Below are 23,682 nucleotides of genomic sequence, written 5' to 3'. Positions count from 1 at the left end.
TTGATTGCACTTGTCTCCCACCTTCTCTCCCCCCCCCCCGGAGGTTCTTGCCTCGCCTTTCATTTAACCCCCCCCCCAAAAAAAAACAATCCTGCGAGGTAAGGTGGGAGGTCCAGGGTCGCCCAGTTAGCTTTTAATGCCCAGGAAAGTATTTGAACCCTGGTTTCCCAGGTTTTCGGTCTGTCACTAACCACCAGGCCACCGTTAGGATTATAGAGGCACTGCGTCTCTGGGTAATCAATGGCTAAGGGTGCTGTCCTTTGGGTTTGTTTGTTTGTTTGTTTCATGAAGTTTGTTGGTTGCAAGAAGAAAACACCTCAAAAGCCGTTTACGAAAAGATAAAACCAGGAAAAGTTTACGGTGCGTTGAAATACAGTGGTACCTCAGGTTACAGACGCTTCAGGTTACAGACTCCGCTAACCCAGAAATAGTACCTCGGGTTAAGAACTTTGCTTCAGAATGAGAATAGAAATCGGCAGCAGGAGGCCCCATTAGCTAAAGTGGTGCTTCAGGTTAAGAACAGTTTCAGATTAAGAACAGACCTCCAGAACGAATTAAGTACTTAACCTGAGGTACCACTGTATACAAGAAGTTAAAACATTAAAATAGATTAGAATTCGCACCAGCATTTCTAAACATCTGGATTGTTGTGGTGGTTTTTATATTTTGTCATACCCCACTTTCCCCCCTGACAGGGACTCAAGGAGGCTTACAGATAAAAATAAGAACAATGAGAAACCATTAAAAGCAGTTAAACACTGGTCGAATTGAAACTATGTCCTGCTCGTGGGTTTTCCATAGGCACCTACCCGGTTGACCACAGTGAGAACAGGATGCTGGGTTATATTGGCCTTTTTGGTCTGATTCAGCAGCACTCCTTTTATGTTCTCGTAGGAACAGTGCTGCTGAATCAGATCGACATTTCATATTCTAATCCAGCACCTGTTTTCTGCAAAAGCTGGATAGATGCCTCTGGGAAAGGCAAGGTAAAATATGGAATCAGTAGTACAGTTAGACTAGGTGCACTGCCCCGGAACATGGAGGTTTTGTTGATGATCACACTAAGGTAGGATACCTCAACCATGTTTCCTGCAAAGCATCATGTGTCCAAAAGACCTTCTGTCTTCAGTGTCAAAAGTATTGTATTTGTGGGTGTATTGACCATTAGGCACATATGACTTGTTTCTCCCAACACTGAACTTTGTATTTAATAATAAAGGAAAGCAATTGTCCTAAATACCCATGGACAACAATTAACACCATGAGGAAAGGTCATTATTATCATCTGTTGATTGCGGTTGCATATAGTTGCAGTAAGCCTTTTGACAGGCACCATCATTTTGCTGACTGATAAAATGAATGGCTGGAGCACACACAGAGGATATACTCACTGTACTAACTGTGGAGGGATTGGGACTGTGCCCCCAAAGCAGACCATTGTACTAGTAAGATATTTTGCCTTATAAATCAGGGCTCAAAATAAGAATGTCTGCCGGTCCTTTTTCATTATTAAAAAATAGAGCTTTCAACAAACTGGTGTGCATGCCACTCACCTAGAGGAAACTACTTGCTTACTGCAATCTGGCCCTATAATGAGTAGCTAGCTCAGCCTTTATCCACCTGGTGCCTTTGACATTGAACTGCAATGTCCATCAGCCCCAGCTAGCACTGGCCAAAACATCTAGAGGGCAAAGGCTCAGCAGTGTTTGAATATTCAAGTTATTAAACTATTATTTATAAATGTTTGGAAACCAAAGCACAGCTTCTGATTGGTTGCGGGAAGCAGCCAAGCTGTAGCCCCGTCAGACATTTGGCTTCCATATATAGTTCACAAACCGGAACAGTCGCTTCTGGGTTTGCGCCGTTCAGGAGCCAAAATGTTTGAGAACTAAGCTGTTTGAAAACCAATGTATGACTGTATAAAACCTTGCATCCTTACCCTTTTTGTACACAGAGGGAAAGTATGGAAATATTCTCATGTTATCCTATAGAATGGAGGTTTGGTTAGAGTAGGCTAGGACTTCTGATTGTATATTTTAATGGAATGACCTTTTATCTTACAGTTGGCAAACAAGTACTGGGCACCACATGTCAAGAAAAGGCTACCTTTTGAGTCGAAGGTAAATGCTTAAAACATTGTTAGTTCTATTTTAAATTGGTAGTGCAATAAATCCTAGAAACTCGTATTTAAAGTAAAAAAAAAATTACTTTGGATTACAGAACAGGAAGAATGTTGATTTGATGTCAGCACTTTGTTTAAAACTGTACAAATAAGCCACCCTGACAGCAGCTTTTACAGTCTATTCTATATTTGCTGCTTATATAATGGAATATTTTGTCAAACCTCCAAAGGTTCCTTGAAGTTTATTTTAAAAACCAATTTGATTTCAGTGCATAGATTATTATTCCTTCCCTGCACAGTCTTCTTAATACTTCTGATTTCATTTGTTGAAAACATGAAGCATTATTGTAGTTTTAAAACCATGCTACTGTGTTAAAGAATTCATCTCTGAAAATGCATGTTACTGAAAAGAGGAGATAAAGGAGAGCAAGAATTGTGCTGCATATCTTTTTCTTTTTTCAAAAAACCCTCTCTCTTTCTTTGTTGTAGGTTATTGAAGATGTGTATGGAAAAGAAATTGTTAGGTCCAAGTATGTATACTGCATTTTCTCTGTTATCCATTATCAGTATCATAATAGACACATTTTTGACTTTTCAAACAGTGAAGTCTCCATAAAATAAGTGTCCGAATTCTGTGTATATATATGCTTTTCTTGCATAAATTGTCTTGCAAGGACAATTTTTTATTATTCCTTAGAAAAAATACAGGCCATAGTTCAGTGCATCTCACCACTGATTATGAGCACCTGTCTAGAATTTTTATTTAATTAAAAGATTTATAGTCTTTTTCTGTCTTTATGAGTACAGTGGTACCTCTACTTGTGTTCACTTCCAGTTACATATCCTTTGGGATACGTACGTGGCAAATCTGGAAGTATTTTTCCGGGTTTCGCCGTGCGCGTATGCCCAGAAATGGTCCCTCCAGTTGCGGAAACCTTGGGATCTGGTCAGAGCTCTGGTATGGATCCCGTCTGCAACCCGAGGTACCACTGTAAATCTCATTCAAGTTGGCTTATACAATAAGAGAGAAAAATACAGTTTAAAACCATAATATAAGACTTGCAACCTTCATATATCCCAATGCCATCTGGACTGAATGAAAAAGAGAAATGCAGCTGGGAGTTGTTAGTTTTCTGATGACATCTCTGATGGCAGTTTCATGTTAACAGTGAAAGCTGGTGCCCATCACAACTGGTAGGGGAGAAGGGAAGGAGGTCACCAGCCATAGACAATAATATTCAGAACCAACTAATTCAGGTTTTGTCCCCATCCTTCTCCCTGTAACACTAAGACTAAGGTTGATAGCCAATGCCACCTGCTGAACTATTTGTAAATGGGGACAGACAGGTGGGAGCTGGTTGAGGCAGACTGATATTGATGGTCCATTCATTCTAATAGACCAGCCTCTGCTGGATGTTACATAGCATGGGAGACAGCAGAGAACCCAGCAGTGATTTATATCACAAGAGATGTGGAGCAATCAAAAGTCCATCATCAGCACCATAAGGAATCTGCTATCCAAAGCACAATACCCCTTGAGTTCAAATATGCAACATAAGGTAAACTAATTTAGGCAAGAGTTGAAATGTTAATTTTTCCCCCTGCCTGTGATTTCAGATTTGCGATTAGAAAAATCATGCTTCTGGAATTTAGGTAAGTGTTTTTGGAGAAAGAAATGCATTTTAAAATGATAATCTGACCCATGTGCGGTAGTGTCTTACTGGTTCAAAAATCTCCTTTGCCATAAATTTACTAATTGGCTATTAGCAATCCACTATATCCCAGCTTAATCTCCACATCCTCCATCTGCAAGATGGAGATGATAATTTTGTTTGTTTGTTTGATACATATATAGCCCACCAGAAAACTCAAGGCATTGTCACAACGACCTTGTAAGGTAGGATAGACCAAGAGACAGTGACCGGTCCAAGATCACCCCTGAGCTTCATGGTTGCCTGGGGATTTGAACATGGCTCCCTAGTCCAACACTAACCACTGTGCAATGCTGGCTCTATCTCTGAATATATCTTACAGGGTCGTTATAAGGATTGCTGACATAATTTGTATGAAATGCTTCAAACATTCTAATTTCTGTACAAATAATATTTGTATTTACCATTACTAAGGCAAGGATGAAATACCATAGCTGTTTGGAAAGATAATGTAGCTCATTCCTTCACCTGGCCATATCCCAGTGTGTCATAAGCGGTATAGTTGAAACTACAGGAAATACAATGTTATGCCAGCTAAAGTATAGGTTTTTGTTTAACTCTTCCAAACTTTTAGAGAAAACAAAGCTTCCTCCAGCTTCGTTTTTTTTCCTGTAAGCAGTGATGACACTCTGGGTGTTTTATGTAACTTTGTTGAAACCTTTGCTTTTGCACTGAGCCTGTAATGTATAAACTTTTAATGGGATGTGATCCTTGCCCAATTAGATTGAAAAACCTCTGAGCCTTTGCTGGAAGAATGGAGATGGGCTGGGTAAATAGGTCTTTGGATGGAACACAAATAAATTTTCATAATGGGGCTTGGAGGAGCCTCGACATGAGCTAGATGTAGAAAAGGTTTGTTGTTTTGGTTAGGGCAGTGGTTCCCAAACTTACCCCTCTCCCATGGACTACTAGAAAATTGTTGATGGTGGACCACTTAAATATTTTTCTGCTGGTAGTGGCAAGCGTAATGCAGAGGGATAGAGGCAGTGGTATTGTTATTGCTTCTTCTGTTTATTATATTGTAATACAATGTATTACAACTTGCATTCCAAAGATTTCAAATTATAATACGATAAGATACAATATAGGAAATTTTAAAACCCCAATATGAATAAAATTTAAAAATCAGTATGAATATTTAAGGGGGACATGCTGCAGACCAGCTGAATGACACTTGAAGATCACTGGTGGTCCACAGACCACAGTTTAGGAAACCCTGGGCTAGGAAGAAGCAAGTTATAAGATGCTGTAGGGAGGAGGGGGAGTGCATGGAAGTTATTTGTGGCCACTCTAGGTTGAATATCCTCAACTCCCAAATAGGTTTTTGATTTTGCTTATGCTTGTGAAACCAAGTTGTCCTGCTTTTTAGCGCATTCGCAAGTGTCCATCCTGTCGATTCAATTTTTTCCACAATTCATGTTTTATTTGGTGTAGTAATGACTTTCCTAAAGCCTTTCTATGTTAGGCTGATGGCTTTTATTTCAAGAGACAGGAGGCATTTGCCTTTGAGTACTAAAGCAAGTGTCCGCTGAAGTGCGTGTCGCAAGTAGGAGGGATGCTTATTCTTATTCTCCTTACAAAATCAGCATGAATTAGTGTTCAGACTAATGTAGTGCTTGTACCAAGTACATGTAAAACTTCTTTAATGAACAGAGTGTTCCAGAGGGCTAATTCATGTGCTGTCCTCACTCAGATTGATTTAAATGGCCCTGGTAACTTTTATTGCAGTGACCTGTGTTGGAGGCGACATTGGAAGCTACGTACAAATCATATAGATGACTTTTTTAGTTTTTAAAAAAGATCATTATGTTTCTTGTCCCCCGATGAATGACATATTCGATGGGTGGTAACTCTCTTGTCTTTTCACTTTTCACAGCCAGTACCTTGAAAATTACTTGTGGATGAATTATTCTCCCGAGGTGTCCAGCAAGGCTTATTTGATGTCAATCTGTTGTATGGTGAATGAAAAGTTCAGGGAGAACGTTCCCGCATGGGAGGTAATAGACTTCAATTATAGCCTGCAGTAACTTTGAGCCACAATTTGCAACTTTCACATTGCCCACTTAAAGTGTCGTCGCATGTCAGAAAGCGCAATACCGGCTGTCACTGTGCCTCGTCTGAAGTCGTCTGCCGCGGCCTTTTAAAACAACAGCAGGCTCCTGTTAGAGAATAGCAAGGGACAGTTGAAAGGTTTCACAGTGGAAGCAGGAGAAATGTGAAAAGAATTGTTTCAGTGATTGGGAGGTGTTTTCTCTGCGTTGTGACTTGACAAAGTCTGGCACTTAATGGCGAAGTTTTTTGTGCTGTCAAAAGATAATGGCAAGAGAAATGTTCGTTTCTGTAGGACAGCTTTATTGGAAACTGGAGAACAAGTTTGCTTTGGGGCCATTTTACATTATCAATAGTTTCCAGTCTCCATGGCTCCATCTTCCAGTAATGCTGAGAGACATCCTTACATTAAGAGGCATGCCTGTGGTAATGCAATGAAGCGTTCTTTGGGCAGGGGGTGGGAGCATAGTGACCTTGGTGGAGGCAGAGGAAGGAAGCAGCAATACTGCTAGGATTTTTGGAATGGGGTCTTGGTTTCCATTTGGAGCCAAAGGAGATGAAGTTGGATAATACACGGTTTTGTTATGTAAGTAGCAGCCTTGAGAGTTCCAGAGGGGAAGTACCGTATTTTTTGCTCTATAAGACTCACTTTTTCCCTCCTAAAAAGTAAGGGGAAATATGTGTGCGTCTTATGGAGTGAATGCAGGCTGCATAGCTATCCCAGAAGCCAGAATAGCAAGAGGGATTGCTGCTTTCACTGTGTAGCGATCCCTCTTGCTGTTCTGACTTCTGAGAGTCAGAATTTTTTCTCTCTTGTTTTCCTCCTCCAAAAACTAGGTGCGTCTTGTGGTCTGGTGCGTCTTATAGAGCGAAAAATACGGTAATAAGTTTTAACTAATTATTTCCCTGTCATATTCCTGATTTTTTAAAATTAAAAAATGCCTCTCTGAAGCTGCATTTCAAGAAAAGCTTCTGTCAGCATATCTTGTTTGGGTCTCAGTTTATTTATTTATTATAAAAAGCCTTCAATTTTCTGTACACGGTCTATTTCTACTTTTACTTTTTGAGTTTTCACTGATAACCCAATTTCTATCATGCTGCAGGACACAGGTCTGTTGTGAGTGAATCACTTCTGTTATTTGCTAGTTTGCCCCCATTGTGATCCTTTGTACATTCAGAAAAAAGATGTTGTGCTTACCCCTCAGCTGGGTATAGAAGTGTGGGTATTGTATTTGGGTACTACCCAACTATTTCTCCTCAAGAAGATAGAAGTGATTGGTCTGACTCCTGCTTCTGTCCCTTAACACTCTTCAGCAATTATATCCAGTGTTTAATAGGAGGAAACCCATTAACAGACCTAAATAATTTTAGTCCATTGATTTCAGTGGATCTCCTCTGAGTATAACTAATATTGAATATCACTCATTGTCTTTTGCATTGTTCAAAGATACAGCTGTTCTGTTGGTGTTCATCACCAAATTGCTTACTGTGAAGCACAAACGCTACAATGCTACGATTCCTACTACATAGCTAGTTCCGGCAGTAAACCTATGAGCAAATGGCCAGTCTGTGCTTGCCAACAGCTTACAGTTGTCATGTCCAGTGAGTGCATTCCCCCACTATGCATCCACACAGCATAGAAATATGAAAAAGATGTTCCATGTGAGCTAATTTCTGACTTTATGTTCCCCTTAGACATTCAAAAAGAAGCCAGAGCACTTTCCGTTCTTTTTCAAACGTGTGCTGGATGCTTCCTTGGCTGAAAGTGACAGCGAGTTCTCTCTGCAGGAGCAGACCATACTCCTGCTTTTCCTTGACCACTGCTTCAACAGTCTGGTAAGCTTTATTCTTCAGAGATTTGTCATTGTTGTCATTTATGGTGTGTTTGCCAAATATGGCAGTAGTGTCCATAGTCCTGTCTACTCAGAGCAGCCTCTTCTTGTTAGCATGCTGTGCCTTTCCACATTCAGTTGCACAGTATTCTTCTGAAGGAGTCCTCTTAAGTGGCATTTATTACGCTAGGATTCCAAAGATCCATTTAGAGCCATTCCCAATGCCTGCTCCTCAACTAGAGATTGTATTTCTCTTAAGGACAAATCAGAGCCTATGTTTGAGCAGGTTCTGCAGGTGTTCCAAGACCTCTTTCACTGGGCAAATATTCAGTAGCTAAGCCCTAGGATTTAGTAGTGGGACTTGCATGAAAGTGTTGTATTGCAGAGTAACTTTTGATCAGTGTTCCTGCTAGTCTTGTCCTCTTTCAGGCTACTCCAGCCTCCCTCTTCCTCACCTTCCCCACCGATATTTTCTTTCTCAGTAGCCACATTGGGCTACATAGCCGATAGAACTCTGCATCTTTGTTTGTTCTTAGTATATATGATTCTTCAAATGGACAGTTAAGTTTTCCTTTTGGTTAGCATTTGGCTTTATAGAGGCTTTATATAGCCTGGGCCTCTCCAGAGTATGACGTTATGACTCGGAAGCCACTCCTTGCACAGAAAATTATATAGACCCAGATGATAACCCCTTAACCCCTTAACATCAGATCTGCAAAAAAATTGACCCACCAAACGAAGTGCATTAGCGGGGATTTTTCTTCTTTTTCCTGCTTTTGGAGAACTGACAAGCCATGATTCGTGGCTCACGGGCCGTGTTTGGTTTATGGAATACTAGTGATCATGGCCAGCTGTAGATTATTTATTCCCCTTTCCTCATGGAATGGAGCTTTCCTGACCTACCACTGCAGCCTTCCAAAAGCCATTCTGGACGGTTTGGAGGCCCTCCCAGTAGAGCATGGGAGGTGGCATGTAGAGGCTGTAGTGGGAAGGGAATTGCCAAAAGTTGGGGGCACCCCTTTTTCCTTGTGCAACTAGAAGTGCCTTTCATTTGTGCAACTGTCGTTTTGAATCCAAGCCTCACAACCATATTAATAGCCTGTTCTGTTTCTTGCAACAGGAAGTAGATTTGATCAGAGGGCAAGTCCAGCAGCTTATCTCCCTGCCCATGTGGATGGGCCTGCAGCCTGTAAGTGTTTCATAAAGAATGCAGAGAACCTTTGAAGCATCATGTGGACATGGAGGTTCACTGGACCATTTCTGCTGCATTCTAATGAACCGTTGCATGACAGCTTCTGCTGTCAGAGATTTATTGCTATTTTAATCAGTGGTTTTGGAGACTTTTAAAATCTTCTGCCTTTACAATGGGCAAGCATAAGTTTGTTCAGTTTGGGGTTTTGAAATTACCTTTGGGGCACCCAAATTAGATGGATGGAAATACTAGAGATCTAGCTCATCATACTATTAAGAATTAATTGTCTCACCCTTTTAGGCTCGTCTGGCACTCGAATTGAAAAAGACATCAAAGCTTAGAAAATTTTGGAATTTGATCAAGAAGAATGACGAGAAAATGGATGAAAATACTCGGGCACAGTAAGTTTAATAGTATTGCTTTTAAAAAATCATGTGTGGGGATTGTAATTTGCTGTCTGTGAAGAAGAGCTGTTTTGGCAAAGGCCCATTTGTACCTCATGCTGCTTGGGGAAAGCAGGAGTTGGACTGACTAAGACCCCACATCTGCTTGCCATCTGGGTATAGTGCATAGTGGATGTGATACAGTGCAGCTGTACCACAATATGTTCCTGCATATTATACTGGCATACTTGGTTTATTCATCAAGTACTGACACATGAAATAGACTGACCAGGAACCTTCCCCAAGTAAGCCAGGTTGAAAGACATGCAGTAATACAATTACTTATGTTAGAACATAAGATGAGCCTTGCTGGGTCAGAACAGAAGCTTATCTAGTCCAACGTTCTGCTTCCTGCCATGGTCAACCAGATCCATCTGGGAAGTTCATAAGCAGGATGTGGAGTCATGTGTTGTTGTTCTTTAGGGCATTTCAAGAAAGAAGATTCCTTTCGCAACTGATCCAGAAATTCATCTCTGTATTAAAATCAATACCCATTTCAGGTATGTAGTGCAAATTGTAAGTGCATGGGCTTATGCAAGAGACCCTCTTCTCTTTTACCTTGCCCTTTCCCCAAATTTAGGCATCCCAGATGAAAATGTGATTTGTCCCGTTTCAGCTTATTGCAGCTTCTAGTATCTTGGAGGGAGGGCATGCATTCCTGCCTTGAGAGCTAGCTCCAGAATGGGAGCAAAATCAGCATGCTATTAAATGCACAGGAGTTCTATTCTGTAGAACACATTATTTGCAAAATTCTCCTCGTTGCACAACTTTGTTTCTCTGATGCAAAACAAAGGGAGATTTCTCTGAACCCTTTTGTGGGGAGTTTTTGTTCTTGTTGCACTGTGTAGAATTTGCTAGACTGACGTAGTGACTTTACTTTTGACGTGATTCAGTTGAAAAGCAGTCAAACAGATTTGCTAAATATCGAAAGGGAACTGTCTTTTTTTAAACTAGCTTCAGTTCTTCAAATGAATAGGTCACTTGTAATTTCTCAGAAAACTACTTTCAAATTCAGCGTCACATTGTAAGTTTGAAGTAATGGCAAGTCTTATTCATGCATAACTTAAGAGTCTGTGCTTGCCGAACTGCAAATTAGCTCTCTACTTTAAACATACTTGGCTTCACATTAAATATTATTTGGTGATTATTTTTTAATATCCACCAGGATTTCTCTCCCTGCTGAAAGACCCGACACCTCAAGGATATCTCTCCACTGAGGGTTTATTTTTAGAATAGACAAACTTGGCCTGAATATTTTCTGCTTATACAGGGAATAATAATTCTTCTTTTTTGTGGCCGCTGCCACCTCCTAAGTTTTGAGTTGGAAGTAAGGTAGGAGAATGCCAGGGATCTCTTTGGCTGAGGAGCCCTAAGAAACCTCTCTTCACTGCCTGCCCAGCCTTTTGGCTTCACAGCGTGAAAATCATGTGGGAAAAGTGTTGGAAGCTGTTGCCTGAAGGTGATTTGTGCACCTTCAGATACCTGCTCCCAACCTTGCATACTCTCACCCTGTCTGACCTTCCCTTCTGGAAATACCAGGTCAGTTGGAACATTGGGTACCGTTGCCTTAAGGTGCTCTGTTCAGCTTCAGGCTCCCCATTTGTGGAATGCTCTCTCCAGGGAAGTTTGCCTGGCACCCTCATTATACACCAGGGCTTTCCAAACTTGGGTCTCAAGCTGTTTTGTACTACAGTTCCCATCATCCCTGACCACTGGACCTTCTAGCTAGGCATGATGGTAGCTGTAGTCCAGAAACAGCTGAAGACAGCTTTAGGCACCAGGCGAAACCATCCCTCTTCAGCCAGGCCTTTGGCTGACCAACACCCTATATCCTTTTAAGTGTGTTTGTGGGAGGAGTGGTTTTTGCTTTCTTCTGTTTTTATTATGTATTTTGTGGTTTTATCTTTTATTTTTATGCTGTGAACCATCCTGAGATCTGCGGATGAAAAGCGGTATACAAATTCAATGAAAAAAGTAAAATAAAAAATAGTTGTGGCAGTCCCTGATGTGCCAGAAGAAGGAAAAAAAGGCATTTTCCTTGGCAAACTGGACTGTAATTGAGGCACAAAAATAGAAATTGTTTGGCCATCTCTGCCTAGAACCAAGGGTCTTGAAATAACTCTTAAGCATCAGCAAAATTTGATTTGGATGCATTATACATCAGTTCCAGGATTACTTTTTTAATTACCTGTATTTACTTGTAGGTCCTCTCTCTATGGATAAAGTGCATTACTGTGAAAGATTCATTGAACTCATGATAGATCTAGAGGTATGCCAAATATGGGATGAATATAGTGATCTACTGTAGCATCTAAGCCTCTTGAATAACTAAAATATGTGCTGCGTTAGTCCTAGTGTTGAAGCAGCTGACTGAAGTATGTTTAACTCGCACATAGAGCATAGGAAGTCCTCTTATACTGAATCAAACCTTACACTGAATCAGATCATCAGTCTGTATAGCTTAGGTTTGTCTACACGCTGACTGGAAGCAGCCTTCCTATGGTATCTATATTGTGAGAAGGTCCTAGCAAGGCTTTCAAAATTGTTGTTATTATTTTTTAAAATGCCTAGCAGCATTCTTCCGGATTTCCTGAAAATTTCCGTTTTGAATAGCGAACTAGTTCATGCATCGGTAACTGACAGGAATCATATCACATATGACTGCCTTTGTTTTATTTTAAGATGTGTAAAATTATTTCAGCAGCAGAGACTCTGTAAAAAAGTGTGGCTGTGTCACCCACTCTGGATGCAGTTAGTTACGAAGCTCCACGGCTTTAATCTTCAATAGAAATGTGATATGTTTTCATATTTGTTTGTTCTGCTAAAAACTCAACATTTCCAAGGAGGACATGGTTGGTATCATTGAGCCTATCCACTCTGAACAGGATTCTGGCCCCAGAGAGAGGGTATGCAAGATATTCAGCAGGGATGCTGCTGGATCGTAGCCAAAATGCCAAGCATCAGAACATTTCATGTAGGTTCATTCTGCGCTAAGGGCATTACAGGAGAGTTAAAGGAGTTCAGATAGTTTCTGAAGCCTGTTGTGCTGATTGGAACTGGCAAACCAGAAATCGTCTATAAAAAGCCATCACATTTGTTCTCCTGTAGCTTGTCCCATCTGAACAGAGTGTCTTTACCTATACTTAAGATCCCTTTTCTTCCCCCAGGGCCTTTCAGGGTTTTGTATTCAGTTACATCTATATTGTGATTGAGGCTAAACTGCCCGAGCATTTCAGCGATTAGCATGACTTTGGTGGAAGTGAGCCATGTGCTCCCACCAGTTCATTTTTTATTGTCAATAAATATGCCCCCCCCCCCTTTAATCAGTTCAGGCTTCTCATTGCCATTAACTGTGCTCTGTCTGTCTAAAACCTTTTGACAGTTATGGCCATATAAGGTGTTTTGCTTTTCTTATTTCATGTATTTCTGTAGTATGGAGCTGTAATGATCGAAATAGCTGTATTGCAATAGTCTATTGACCCCCAGTTTCTGCTGCGGTTTTTGACATCTGACAAGGAGATATTTTGGGAGGATTTTTAAAGAAAAGAAACATTTTTGTAATATTTTATTAATGAATAATTTAGAAATTGTTGTTTAAATGAGAAGGAGAGGGCTTAATTCTTCACATGGCTGCTCAGGAGTAAATCCCATTGAATTCAATGGGACTTCTCTGTTTTTGGTTTTGTGTTGTTTCTGATCTTTGTTTAAATTAGCCCATTGGGCAAGCCCTGTGGGCATTGCACAGATACTACTATCAAAATGGACATTGCAAGGACCTCATGACACCTAATCACTACCACTACCACCTTTTTTTTGAAAGCACTGAATTCTAACCAGTTTTCTAGTTACTAACAGCCTCCCAAATGTTGACATATATGTGATTGTTTATTTTATTATTATTATTATTATTATTATTATTATTATAGGCCCTACTTCCAACACGACGCTGGTTTAACACGATACTTGATGATTCCCACCTCGTTGTGCATTGTTACTTATCCAGCCTAGCCAAAAGGGGCAAGGAGGGTCATCTTTTCTGCCAGGTACGACTCGCTTTGATTTTGCAGAGCACTTCTTTCAGCACCTCAAAATCCTCGCTAGCCAAGGCAACACAACATTATTACCAAAAAAAAATACAGCATCACAGCTGGAAAGTGATGGTTGGCAACCACTGCTTGCTGTTGGCCCCTGTTGTGTTGCTTAATGAGAAGCATGTAATACAGGAAGGCAGCATAGTGCAACTACAATGGCTAAACACTGCTGACTTGGGGGGGGTGCACTAGATGGAGAGCAACTATGGCTGAAGCAATTTTGTTAAGCCTGCTTATATTTGGGTTTTTCATGCCAAAGCCAATTTTAAAAGTATGGATGAGCTTTAGGGAACTGCACTTAGACTAGGGGCAATTATTGGCACAGCTCTCAATATTACCTGCAAGGCCATCTTCCTCAAACCATGGCCATCTTCCCACACCTGAGATCATAAGGAGCAGGTAGAGATGCGGCTGGATCAGCTGCGCAACCGAGTTCCCCCACTGCCCATCAGCTGCATCACTGAGTTCCTCTTGGGGAATTTGATCCCTGCACAAAGCAGCTTTGCCAGCTCTATGAGCGTTGGGCCGGCAAAGCCCCTCATGCTACACTTTCAGTGCCTGACAACCAGCCTCCTTTTGAACACTTGGGAAGCTCAGTGCAAGGGACTTTGGCAGGGGCAACGGGCAACCCACCTGTCCATCTTCTGGCGCTTTAATGTTGTCAGGTCAGGGTTGCCCTGCAGGGGTGGGGACAGATAACAATCAGGCCTGCTGGGCCTCATCTAACACACACACAGAAGTGTAATGTCAGAATACATTTAAACAAATGTTTACTGTATGTATGACTAATGCTGGATGTCCGCTCACTCATGAGGTGTGTGCATATTCTGGACGTGATAATACATACTTTACTTCCCCTTTGGTAGAGGGAGAGTAATAATGGAAGGGTGAGAGAAAACATGAGGAGCAAGGTTCCAGCTTCTCCTCACTATGTTCTCTTACAGCTGGCTTGTAATGGACTGAAAAATGAAATTGCCTTCTCTAAGCAATGAAATGATACAACTTGTTTTGTTTGTTTTACATTTTGGAAATAAAATGAAATATCCCTCGACTATATAGTCTTGGGCCCCATGTGGTGGTTGAAGACCCTGCTTTTCTGTATATCTAATTTGTCACCATTTTGTTTCAGCTTTTAGACATGCTCAAATTCTACACTGGTTTTGAAATTAATGACCAGACTGGAAATGCATTGACAGAGAATGAGATGACTACTATTCACTATGACAGAATTACTTCCCTCCAGGTATTTAACGGCCTCGGGTATAACTGAAGGCTTTCACAGAGGTGTAAGATTGCTTGTCAGAAAAGGGGTGACGACAGACTTGGGGAGGAAACCACCTCATTTGGAAGCCTGGAAATAGTGCCAGTTTCATGGGTGGATATGTCTGTTCTTAATATGAATAAAGTACTGTTGGTAAATAAGTGCTTATTCAGAAACTTTGATGTTTGGGGGCATGTCCTTGGTTTAGTAAGTGGATAGTACTGAAAGTCAGCTGCCAAAGCCCTGTGCAGATAGCCAGTCCGTCCAGGCAGGGGGGAATTTGAATCATGCTGGCATTCCCCAACTCCCATAGCGTGGTGTATTGTCCCTCTCCTGATATTTGCATTAAGCTTCATGTTAACATAGCAGGCAGTCCATACATACAGATACAGCAGGGTTTGAAATGTTTGGCCCCTCTCCCTTGTAATCATTGCAGCTTCTGTTAGAATTAAAATAGCTGCCGTGTCTTTTTTGTTCCGACTGTTTTCTTATCAACCACCCTATCCTAACCAGTATTCAGAAAAAAATGGACATCATTGAGTTGCATCCAACAAAGTGGCCCCATTCATGCCTATATATTGGGATATCCTCTCCACTTCCTGCATGCCTCTTCCCCAAGTCTGTTTTGGGGATTCCCCCAGCCCTCTAAAGCAGATTTGGGGGTCACACACAGAAAATAGAGGGGGGGGACGAAGTCTTGTTGTGCAGGTGGAAGTCCTTGTGCTAATGGGACAGCTTTGTTGGTTACAGCCCATTATATGGAAGTGTGACACAGTTCTCATGTGTGAACTCAGATCCACCAGTGATGTAGTCCTTGCTGTGAGCTAGCCTTACGCTATTTGTGGGGGTTTGTACTTGGCCTGTTAAATTGCAGAGTGTTGCATAAGTCACGTTGCTGAGTAAAGATAGCATTTGATTTCTCATCCTGGTTCTTGGTTGGATTCTAGAGAGCCGCCTTCGCACATTTCCCAGAACTCTACAATTTTGCCCTCTCAAATGTATCTGCTGTAGACACACGTGACTCCCTCATAAAACTTTTTGGGCCTCTGAGGTAAGTTACATTTTAATTTCTTTTATTCTCATCATTTGCTTCTTCTGGGTGTGAATGATTTGGTGTGGAGAGTAGGAAATCCTACAGGTTCACCGTGAGTTGCTGATTGTTTGAGCAACAGTTAGAATTGGAAGCCCCCTTTAACAACAACAAAACCACACCACAGCTTGGTTATTCTAGTAATAATTGCCTAAATAAACCCTGAAATGTTTGCCTAAATAGAAATAGTGGCCACCTGTAGTAACCAAGCAGTAGATAAATTTAAAACTATGATTCAGAGAATCATGAGTGATCTCTTGTTTAGTTTATCCAAATAATAACTCCCCAACAAAAATTTGAGAGGGGTGAAGGGAGGGAAAACAAAGCCAGCTTCTGAAAAGGCAGTGTCTCTTAGTATATGTGTAAAGGCTATCTGGTTTATAGCCTTAACACCACTGTTTGAGGGTTTCGTATGTCAAAAGAAGTTGTTGAATTTGTCTGATTGTAGGTTGTTTTTTAATTAAAAAAATATGAATAATAATCTCTGTCAAGAATCCTTTCAGTGTTAAGTTCCTTGCATAAGAGCAAAGAGTGTTAGCTAAAATGCAGAATAGCCTAGATCAAAATCTTGGTCAGTAGGCCACACAAATAGTTATTGTACTTTTTGGGGGGAGGACACTGACAGAAATTCAAAGCAAACAGCTCCATTTATTAAGCTCAAGCGCTATGTGACTTTTGCTTTATTCTTTTTTCTTCAGTCCAGAAACACTCCACCAGGTGGCATCCTATCTCTGCTTATTGCCAGCCCTACCTGAAGAGGAAAATACAAGCTATGACAAAGAGTTTCTGCTCGAGCTGCTGGTAAACAGCCTTATGTCTGTCTTTGCTGGGTCAAGCTGTTTTCCTTCTGTACAATGATATCTGTGATGTTGAATAGGACACCATGATTCTTTATCAAGGCATTAGAGGGCAGGCCGGGATTTTTTTCCCCCCTTCTGCCCTTGGGTTAACGCAAATTCTGCACCAGAGACTCAGTCATAGTCTGGGTCGGGCTGCAAATCCCTTGGGTGCACTCCAAACCCTATGCACTGTGTTTTCACATTCTGCCATTAGCACAAAGAATTGTCAAGAGTACATGAATTCAAAGTTTCAATAAGTTATATATTAGGATCTGAAAGGAGAAAGGTGACAACTTTTTATCACGGTAGATTTCAAATCTGACTAAAAAGAATTAGTTAGCTAAAATAGGGTTGTGTATACGCATCCCCCTAAACATTTCGTGAATCTAAGTTTGGCCTCATTGAGGGGCAGTGTTTCAATATGAGTAGGAAAATGAGAGTACCCCTAAACATTTTTTTAGAAAAAACCTAACTTTGCTGTGTTGTGTTCACATTTGTTAAAATGTAGTAATTGGGGGAAAAACATAAACGTAGAGCAGGGATTTTGGGGGGGAGGGTGAAACTTAATTCCTATAGACCATTTTTAAATTTTAACTGACCCTGTTCCTTTGATTTCCCCCCCCCCCCCCCAGCTTTACCCCTCAAAAATCTCCCATTTAGCAAGGATTTTTTCTGACATTACTAAAGGAGTCATAACCTCATGGTCAAGAGTTGGGCATTGTTGGAGTGAATGGGGCTTTAGTTGACATATTAACGCAGTTTCTCAAACTCGGGTCTCTCGCTGTTTTTTGTACTACAGTTCACATCATCTCTGACCACTGGCCCTGCTTGCTAGCTGGGGATGATGGGAGTTGTAGTCCAAAAACAGCTGGAGACCCAAGTTTGAGAAACACTGCATGAAAGATTTATATTTGCGGCATAGCATGGATATTTAAGCTATTTAATAAATTCTTCCTTCTAACTGAATGGTCTTTAAGACCTTTTTAGTATGAATGGTATTAATTATTATATGATCTTACCCAAGCATCTTAAATATCAATCTTGTGAGTTTTTAAAAATGGACTTGCTTGGGAAAAATTGTTCAGTGAAGTTGTGCTCATCACAGTTCCTAATTTGTCAACATCATTCCAGCAGTGCTTGTGTATTTTCAGGTCTTTACATTCTGTTTAGTTGCCCACTCAGCTAGCGCTACTGAACTTTAATTTGCAGTTACATTTATTTATTCATGTGTCTCTCAAGAGACTCACAAACAGATGGAGGCAACATCCTAACATGTCTGGTTTGAACTTTGCATTTTGTGTCACAACGAGGTCACGCTGCTAACTATTGTGTGATGCCATGAAGATTTACTTGTGTTGGGTGGTGGTTCAAGCTCTCTGCAATGTTGCTAATGCGTCGCTGGACGTGTGCCATGTGCTCTGAGGCTCTGTTCAAAACTGTATTCAAAGCTGTGTAGTCTTTCAGCCGACCAGTGGACTGCTGGGGAAGAAATACATTTTAAAATTGTTATTCAGGACTCCCTTCCTCTTCCCCTCCTCCAAATATGTAATATGCAGCTTAGATAGGCTTTTGTTAATTCTGTGAATGTCCCAAAGACATCACAACTTTTTAGACTTACATAACTGGGTGCTGGCAGTCGCGTATAGCGATGTATCTGGGGTTTTTTATATTCCACAAGTTTTGGGACTTAGGTTGTAGAATGTGTGTGTAAGGTAAAGGGACCCCTGACCATTAGGTCCAGTCGTGGCCGACTCTGGGGTTGCGGCGCTCATCTCGCTTTATTGGCCGAGGGAGCCGGCATACAGCTTCTGGGTCATGTGGCCAGCATGACTAAGCCACTTCTGGCAAACCAGAGCAGTGCATGGAAACGCTGTTTACCTTCCCGCCAGAGTGGTACCTATTTATCTACTTGCACTTTGACGTGCTTTCGAACTGCTAGGTTGGCAGGAGAATGTGTGTGTAGCCTGGTGCAAATGTCACATTGCCCAACTGCCTAACCATAGTTAGACAACTGAGAATGCATTGTAGACTTCCGTGCTTCTCACGCAGTCTCCTATCCCATAGACATCACCCTCCTTTCAGTTTCAAATCTCCCTAAACTGGGTTGTATGTGTCCTAACATTTTCAATAACCATGGTTAGCAAACAACCTAATGCACATGTAATGCTAACCATTGTTGGATCCAAAATTAAGAGAGAAGAGGAAATGCCTGCATCAAGGTAAAACAATTCATGAACCTACAGCAGAGAGGGGGAACTTTTCCCTCCAGATGGTGCTGAACTACAACTTGTATGAGCCCCACAAGCATGGCCAATGTCCAGGAGTGATGGGAGTTGTAGTTCAGCAATATCTGGAGGGCCAAAGGTTCCTCACCCGCCAACAGGGTGTTTTTTTATGAGTGTGGTGATCAGGCACAAATTTTCATTTTGTTGCGTGTCCTAGCGAAAATGGAAAACCAAACAAAACAACAAATAGGAGCGGCTTCAACAAACTTATAAAAATGTATTCAGAGCTAAATACTGACAATGTGGCCACATATTACTAAAACATGATTTGGTGCTATATGGATGAAGCTGAGTAAACCCAAGCAAAGAGACGGGCTGATATGCTCTCCCCTTGTGCGGCGTGGAAGAGGGCGTCACTGGGGTTCCTAGTTTAAAACAAACTGGTTAGTTTAGCAAGCCAGCCTCATAATCCATGATTTGAAGTTACAGAGTATGTTTTAAACCATGATCGCTGGTTTGACTGTAAAGCTGAGCCAGGATCCTTTAAAAGTGAGACTAAACTCTGATGAAGAGTGTCTTCCTGGTTGCATCAGAGGAGGAGATGGGACAGGATTGCGCAAGCTCGATGCTCATTTAGGATTGTCCACATTTGTTCTTGTTTGGCTTATGTCATGTGAATGAAACTTGCATGTTCAGCATAAAATAAAAAGGTTAACTTTCTCTTTGCAATTTACCTCTTAAACCAGTTGGTGTAAAATAGTCTTTCCAGTCTTCTTGAGTATCCTATAAATATTTGTAATGTTGTTTAGGGCACATGACAAGATGTTTTTGTCTTTTCTAGGTGTCCCGGCATGAATGTCGAATTTCTCAAATTCAGCAGCTCAATCAAATGCCTCTGTATCCCACTGAGAAGATTATTTGGGATGAAAATATAGTCCCAACTGAGTACTATTCTGGTGAAGGTATGTGTCAGGGAACTGCCATCAGTGCCGGAGGGAGAGAGCAAAATCCAGAGGGATTCTAGAGAGCGTCCCAGGATTGGGAGAGGCAGCCCATCTTTTGGGGAAGAGAATCAGCGTAGCACCAGTGGAGAAGGGGGGCAGATGGGGGAAGCGGCAAGGCGGTCCCAGGAGTCCTTGCCGAGGACCAGCAGGGAGAGTAGGGGTCCTCCGCTGCCTACGCCCTCCTTGCGCAGAAGGCTTTCGCGCAGAGAGAGTAGGAGGAGACTAGGCGTCAAAGAGCTTCTTTGCTGGAAGAAGTTTAAGAAACACCCACTGACGGATTCTGCCAGCGATTGAGACAGCCACGGGTGAGTGGCTGTCCGGACAGAAAAGGTTCACTCAGGAAACCCAGCCAGATGTTTGCACCGGCTTACGCACGAGCAACCCCTAGAACCATTACAGTATGTTTTCTGGAAAATGCTTAAATTTTAAATGTTCCTGGTCTGCCACTTTGCCTAAGCATGGATTGGTGCAGTTGACATGATTGGAGTAGTTATGATGATGTACTAGAAAACCTCCCATAGGGGGCTGCACTCTGTCTTTATACAAATCCAGGATTGTGATGTAGTGCTATAAAAGTCTCCAGTGGGGGCTGCACAGTGATGGACTAGTGCAAATATTGTATAGAGTGATGGCTTCCCCAAGCTCCCATACTGATGCAGAAGAACAGCATGGAGCTTAACCAACCAGCTCCTGCTAGCTATGTAATTTTTGATGGGGGGGGCGGTCTGAAAAGGAAAGCTTGTGTAGAGTAGGCTCCCCTCTACACAAGTGCCCTTTAATGAAGTGTGGCCCTGCTCCATGTGATTGTAATTGCATAAAGGTAATGGCTGAACAAGTCTGATGTGATAAACAAACCAACAAACCAACCATTCCTCCTCCTCCCCTTTTTCTTTCCTTAGGCTGCCTTGCCCTCCCGAAATTGAATCTACAGTTTCTTACTCTCCATGATTACCTCCTGAGAAATTTCAACCTCTTCCGCCTAGAGTCTACTTATGAAATCAGGCAGGACATTGAGGATAGTGTCAGTAGGATGAAACCATGGTAATGGATGCAACTATAACCTTGAAGTTGTTGGATCAAGAAAAACTTTCCTCTGTGTGTGATTTCTCAACTCCCCTCCCCCCCCCCCGGTTTTTCTGGGGCCATTAGAAAGGTGTTGGGTTTAATAGAGCATTCCCTAGGGTGAGTTATAATCTCAAACAGGGTCTGGACAGATTATTTGCTAACGGCAAACAATTTCTCTTGGGCTGAATTTCCTGGATAAATTGCAGGAAGAGATGCCGTACCTTGGGCTTGTTATTCCCACCTGTAGGATTGGCGGTCCCTTGGTCCCTTCCAATGATATAATTTTGTATATATTTGAAATGATGTCATTAGCTTTGGCGTGTGTTAGAGATCTGAATGCAAAAGTCTCTTGTTTTGACCTTGCTCTTCAGGCAGTCTGAATATGGAGGCGTTGTCTTTGGTGGGTGGGCTCGAATGGCACAGCCCATTGTCTCTTTCACAGTCATAGAGGTGGCAAAGCCCAACATTGGAGAAAACTGGCCCATGAGAGTCCGAGCGGATGTCACAATTAACTTGAATGTTAGAGACAACATCAAAGATGAATGGGAAGGTATGTATATGTGTGTAGCTACAGCAGTGTGACGTCGCATCCCCGGTTATTTGGGGTGAATGTTAAGTTTGTATGCTTGTTGTGTTTAAAACGCATCTTTTCCCTATTAAGTCCTGCTGCTTAAAGTAAGAATGCTAGTGCTCTCAGTAACACGTAGTTTGGGATCATCAGTTCTTCCTAGTTCCATATTTTTGAAAGGGGGAAGAAAGCATTCTTTTATTGGTCTAGCCGTTCTATGACAGGAGTGATTAAAAGTTGGTATGGGGATAGCTAATTCCTCTAAGAGATTTTTGGGCGTGAGCCCTATATTCTGACTCAGAAACCTATGCCCCCCTTTGTGAGACTGATCTGGAACTGTTGTAACAATATGCAATATTCATTCTGTGTCACCATCCACCCGTTTTCCTATATCTACAAAATGCCAGTCATTTAAAATGGGAATATTACTTAGAGCTGCAGTTCTGTAAATCAATGGGCATCAGTAAATAGTCTGATCCTGCTAAGTCTACTTGGGTAATAGATATGAAAGGTGAGAAAGATTCTGACTTTAATTGAAATGAACATTTCTCTGATGGGGTTTCTGTGTGTTGTCAGGACTTGCATGCCACTACAGTCTTCTCTGTGTTCCCTAGTGTATTATCTCAAGGCAGTGCTTTGCTGCTTGGGGGATTATACTTGGATTGACCTTTTTGGCAAGATGCATAGGAACAACTATTCATGCTCTGGGGGGACACTGACGGCTAGTTCGGAAATTCAGCAACAGACGTGTTTAAGATACGATGGGATTGTGTAATCCTTTTGGTTGCATGTCCTGATTCAAAATGCAGAGCCTGCACTAAAATGCACTAAATTATTGTGAATTTTTATATTTTTAAAACATTTGTTTGGATTGGGATCCTGGCTTCAAGCCTCAGATAAGCTTCTCTTCCTACGTTCCTACATTCCTGGTGGAGATCTTTGTCTTGGAAAAGGTCTACAAATGTATATGAATAAGATAATCACATATTAATGATAGCACAGGGGACAGAGATAAAGCTGCTACTGGCTTAATTATATGCATGTCCTTCGAAAACTATTTCTGTACAATCTCCCTTTTGCTTTTCACTGACTTAAATTGTTCATTTATTCAAGACATTTATATACCACCTAATTATTTGCATTTCTAACCTGTGTACATAAAAGCAATACACAGAAAATGGCACAATAAAACAGTAAAAATGTACCCTAAAACCAAACACTACCTTAAATGGCCTGCTGAAACAAGACAGTATTGATCATATCTCTGAATTCAGCAAGGAGGGTGGCTGTCTAATCTCAATTGGTAGGGAGTTCCCCAGGCTTGGACCCACTACACTGATTACACAGCTTCTAATTGTTACAAGCTCTGGATATGAGCCATGTGGGGGACCAACTTTATGAAGCTACAGTATAAAATAACCACTACACCTGCAAATGATCAGAATGCACTGACGTTTTCCCTCCATTTAGGTCTGCGCAAGCACGATGTTTGCTTTTTAATTACTGTCCGACCCACACAGCCTTATGGTACGAAGTTTGACAGAAGGCAGCCATTCGTTGAGCAGACAGGCCTGGTATATGTGAGAGGATGCGAAATCCAGGGAATGTTGGATGATAAGGGCCGCGTCATTGAAGAAGGTATGTCGATAATATCTGAAAGACCGTCTCCTTCCCTGCAGACCCTCCTGGCTATTAAGATCAGCAGAGGGGGCCCCTCTTGATAGTTCAGGCTGCCTCAGAAGTTTGGGAGGAGGGTCTTTGCTGTGGCATATAATTTATCGAGCACCCTCCCCACAGAGGTGCACTTGCCTTCTTCACTATAAAGCTTTTGGTGAGTGATGAAGACACACCTCTCTGCCCCTGGCAAAGATGTCTGAGATATTTGTTTGCAGAGCCCAGCCTATTCTTGTGATTTGTGATCGGATTTAACTGCTTTAAATTTTGAATTTTAAATCATTGTAACTGTGACCAGCTGGTTAAAGGATGGGTAATAAATAAATAAAGAACAACTGAATATGTTTAGTTAAAATATGAAAGTGACATCTACATTGCACTTAACGGTAGGCATAATTTCCCCGCTAACAGCATGAATGTGATTGTGGCTCTAAGATGGTGAATGTTTCCCTCCCTGTAGCAGCCTGGCTAGGATGGGCAAGCTCAGAAACCCTGAATATGCTAGTTCTTGCCAG

General features: G+C 41.6%; 1 protein-coding gene across 1 annotated transcript in view; it reads left to right on the top strand.

Annotated features, from left to right (window-relative positions):
• The window catches only part of AQR (aquarius intron-binding spliceosomal factor), a 53,022-nt gene that overhangs the window by 335 nt on the left and 29,005 nt on the right, over positions 1–23,682 (top strand). The window contains exons 2-18 of the mRNA XM_080977623.1: positions 2,064–2,120; positions 2,612–2,652; positions 3,740–3,775; positions 5,711–5,831; positions 7,579–7,719; positions 8,836–8,904; positions 9,208–9,308; positions 9,774–9,850; positions 11,555–11,619; positions 13,277–13,393; positions 14,571–14,684; positions 15,650–15,753; positions 16,491–16,593; positions 19,698–19,818; positions 20,760–20,901; positions 21,297–21,475; positions 22,964–23,131. Coding sequence (XP_080833749.1) covers positions 2,064–2,120; positions 2,612–2,652; positions 3,740–3,775; positions 5,711–5,831; positions 7,579–7,719; positions 8,836–8,904; positions 9,208–9,308; positions 9,774–9,850; positions 11,555–11,619; positions 13,277–13,393; positions 14,571–14,684; positions 15,650–15,753; positions 16,491–16,593; positions 19,698–19,818; positions 20,760–20,901; positions 21,297–21,475; positions 22,964–23,131 — 1,756 coding nt within the window. The remainder of the gene's footprint in view (positions 1–2,063; positions 2,121–2,611; positions 2,653–3,739; positions 3,776–5,710; positions 5,832–7,578; positions 7,720–8,835; positions 8,905–9,207; positions 9,309–9,773; positions 9,851–11,554; positions 11,620–13,276; positions 13,394–14,570; positions 14,685–15,649; positions 15,754–16,490; positions 16,594–19,697; positions 19,819–20,759; positions 20,902–21,296; positions 21,476–22,963; positions 23,132–23,682) is intronic.

This window comes from Podarcis pityusensis, assembly GCF_964106645.2.
Source record: "Podarcis pityusensis genome assembly, chromosome: 1".
In the NCBI taxonomy this organism is placed as follows: Eukaryota; Metazoa; Chordata; class Lepidosauria; order Squamata; family Lacertidae; genus Podarcis; species Podarcis pityusensis.
This window is presented reverse-complemented; position numbering and strand designations above follow the sequence as displayed.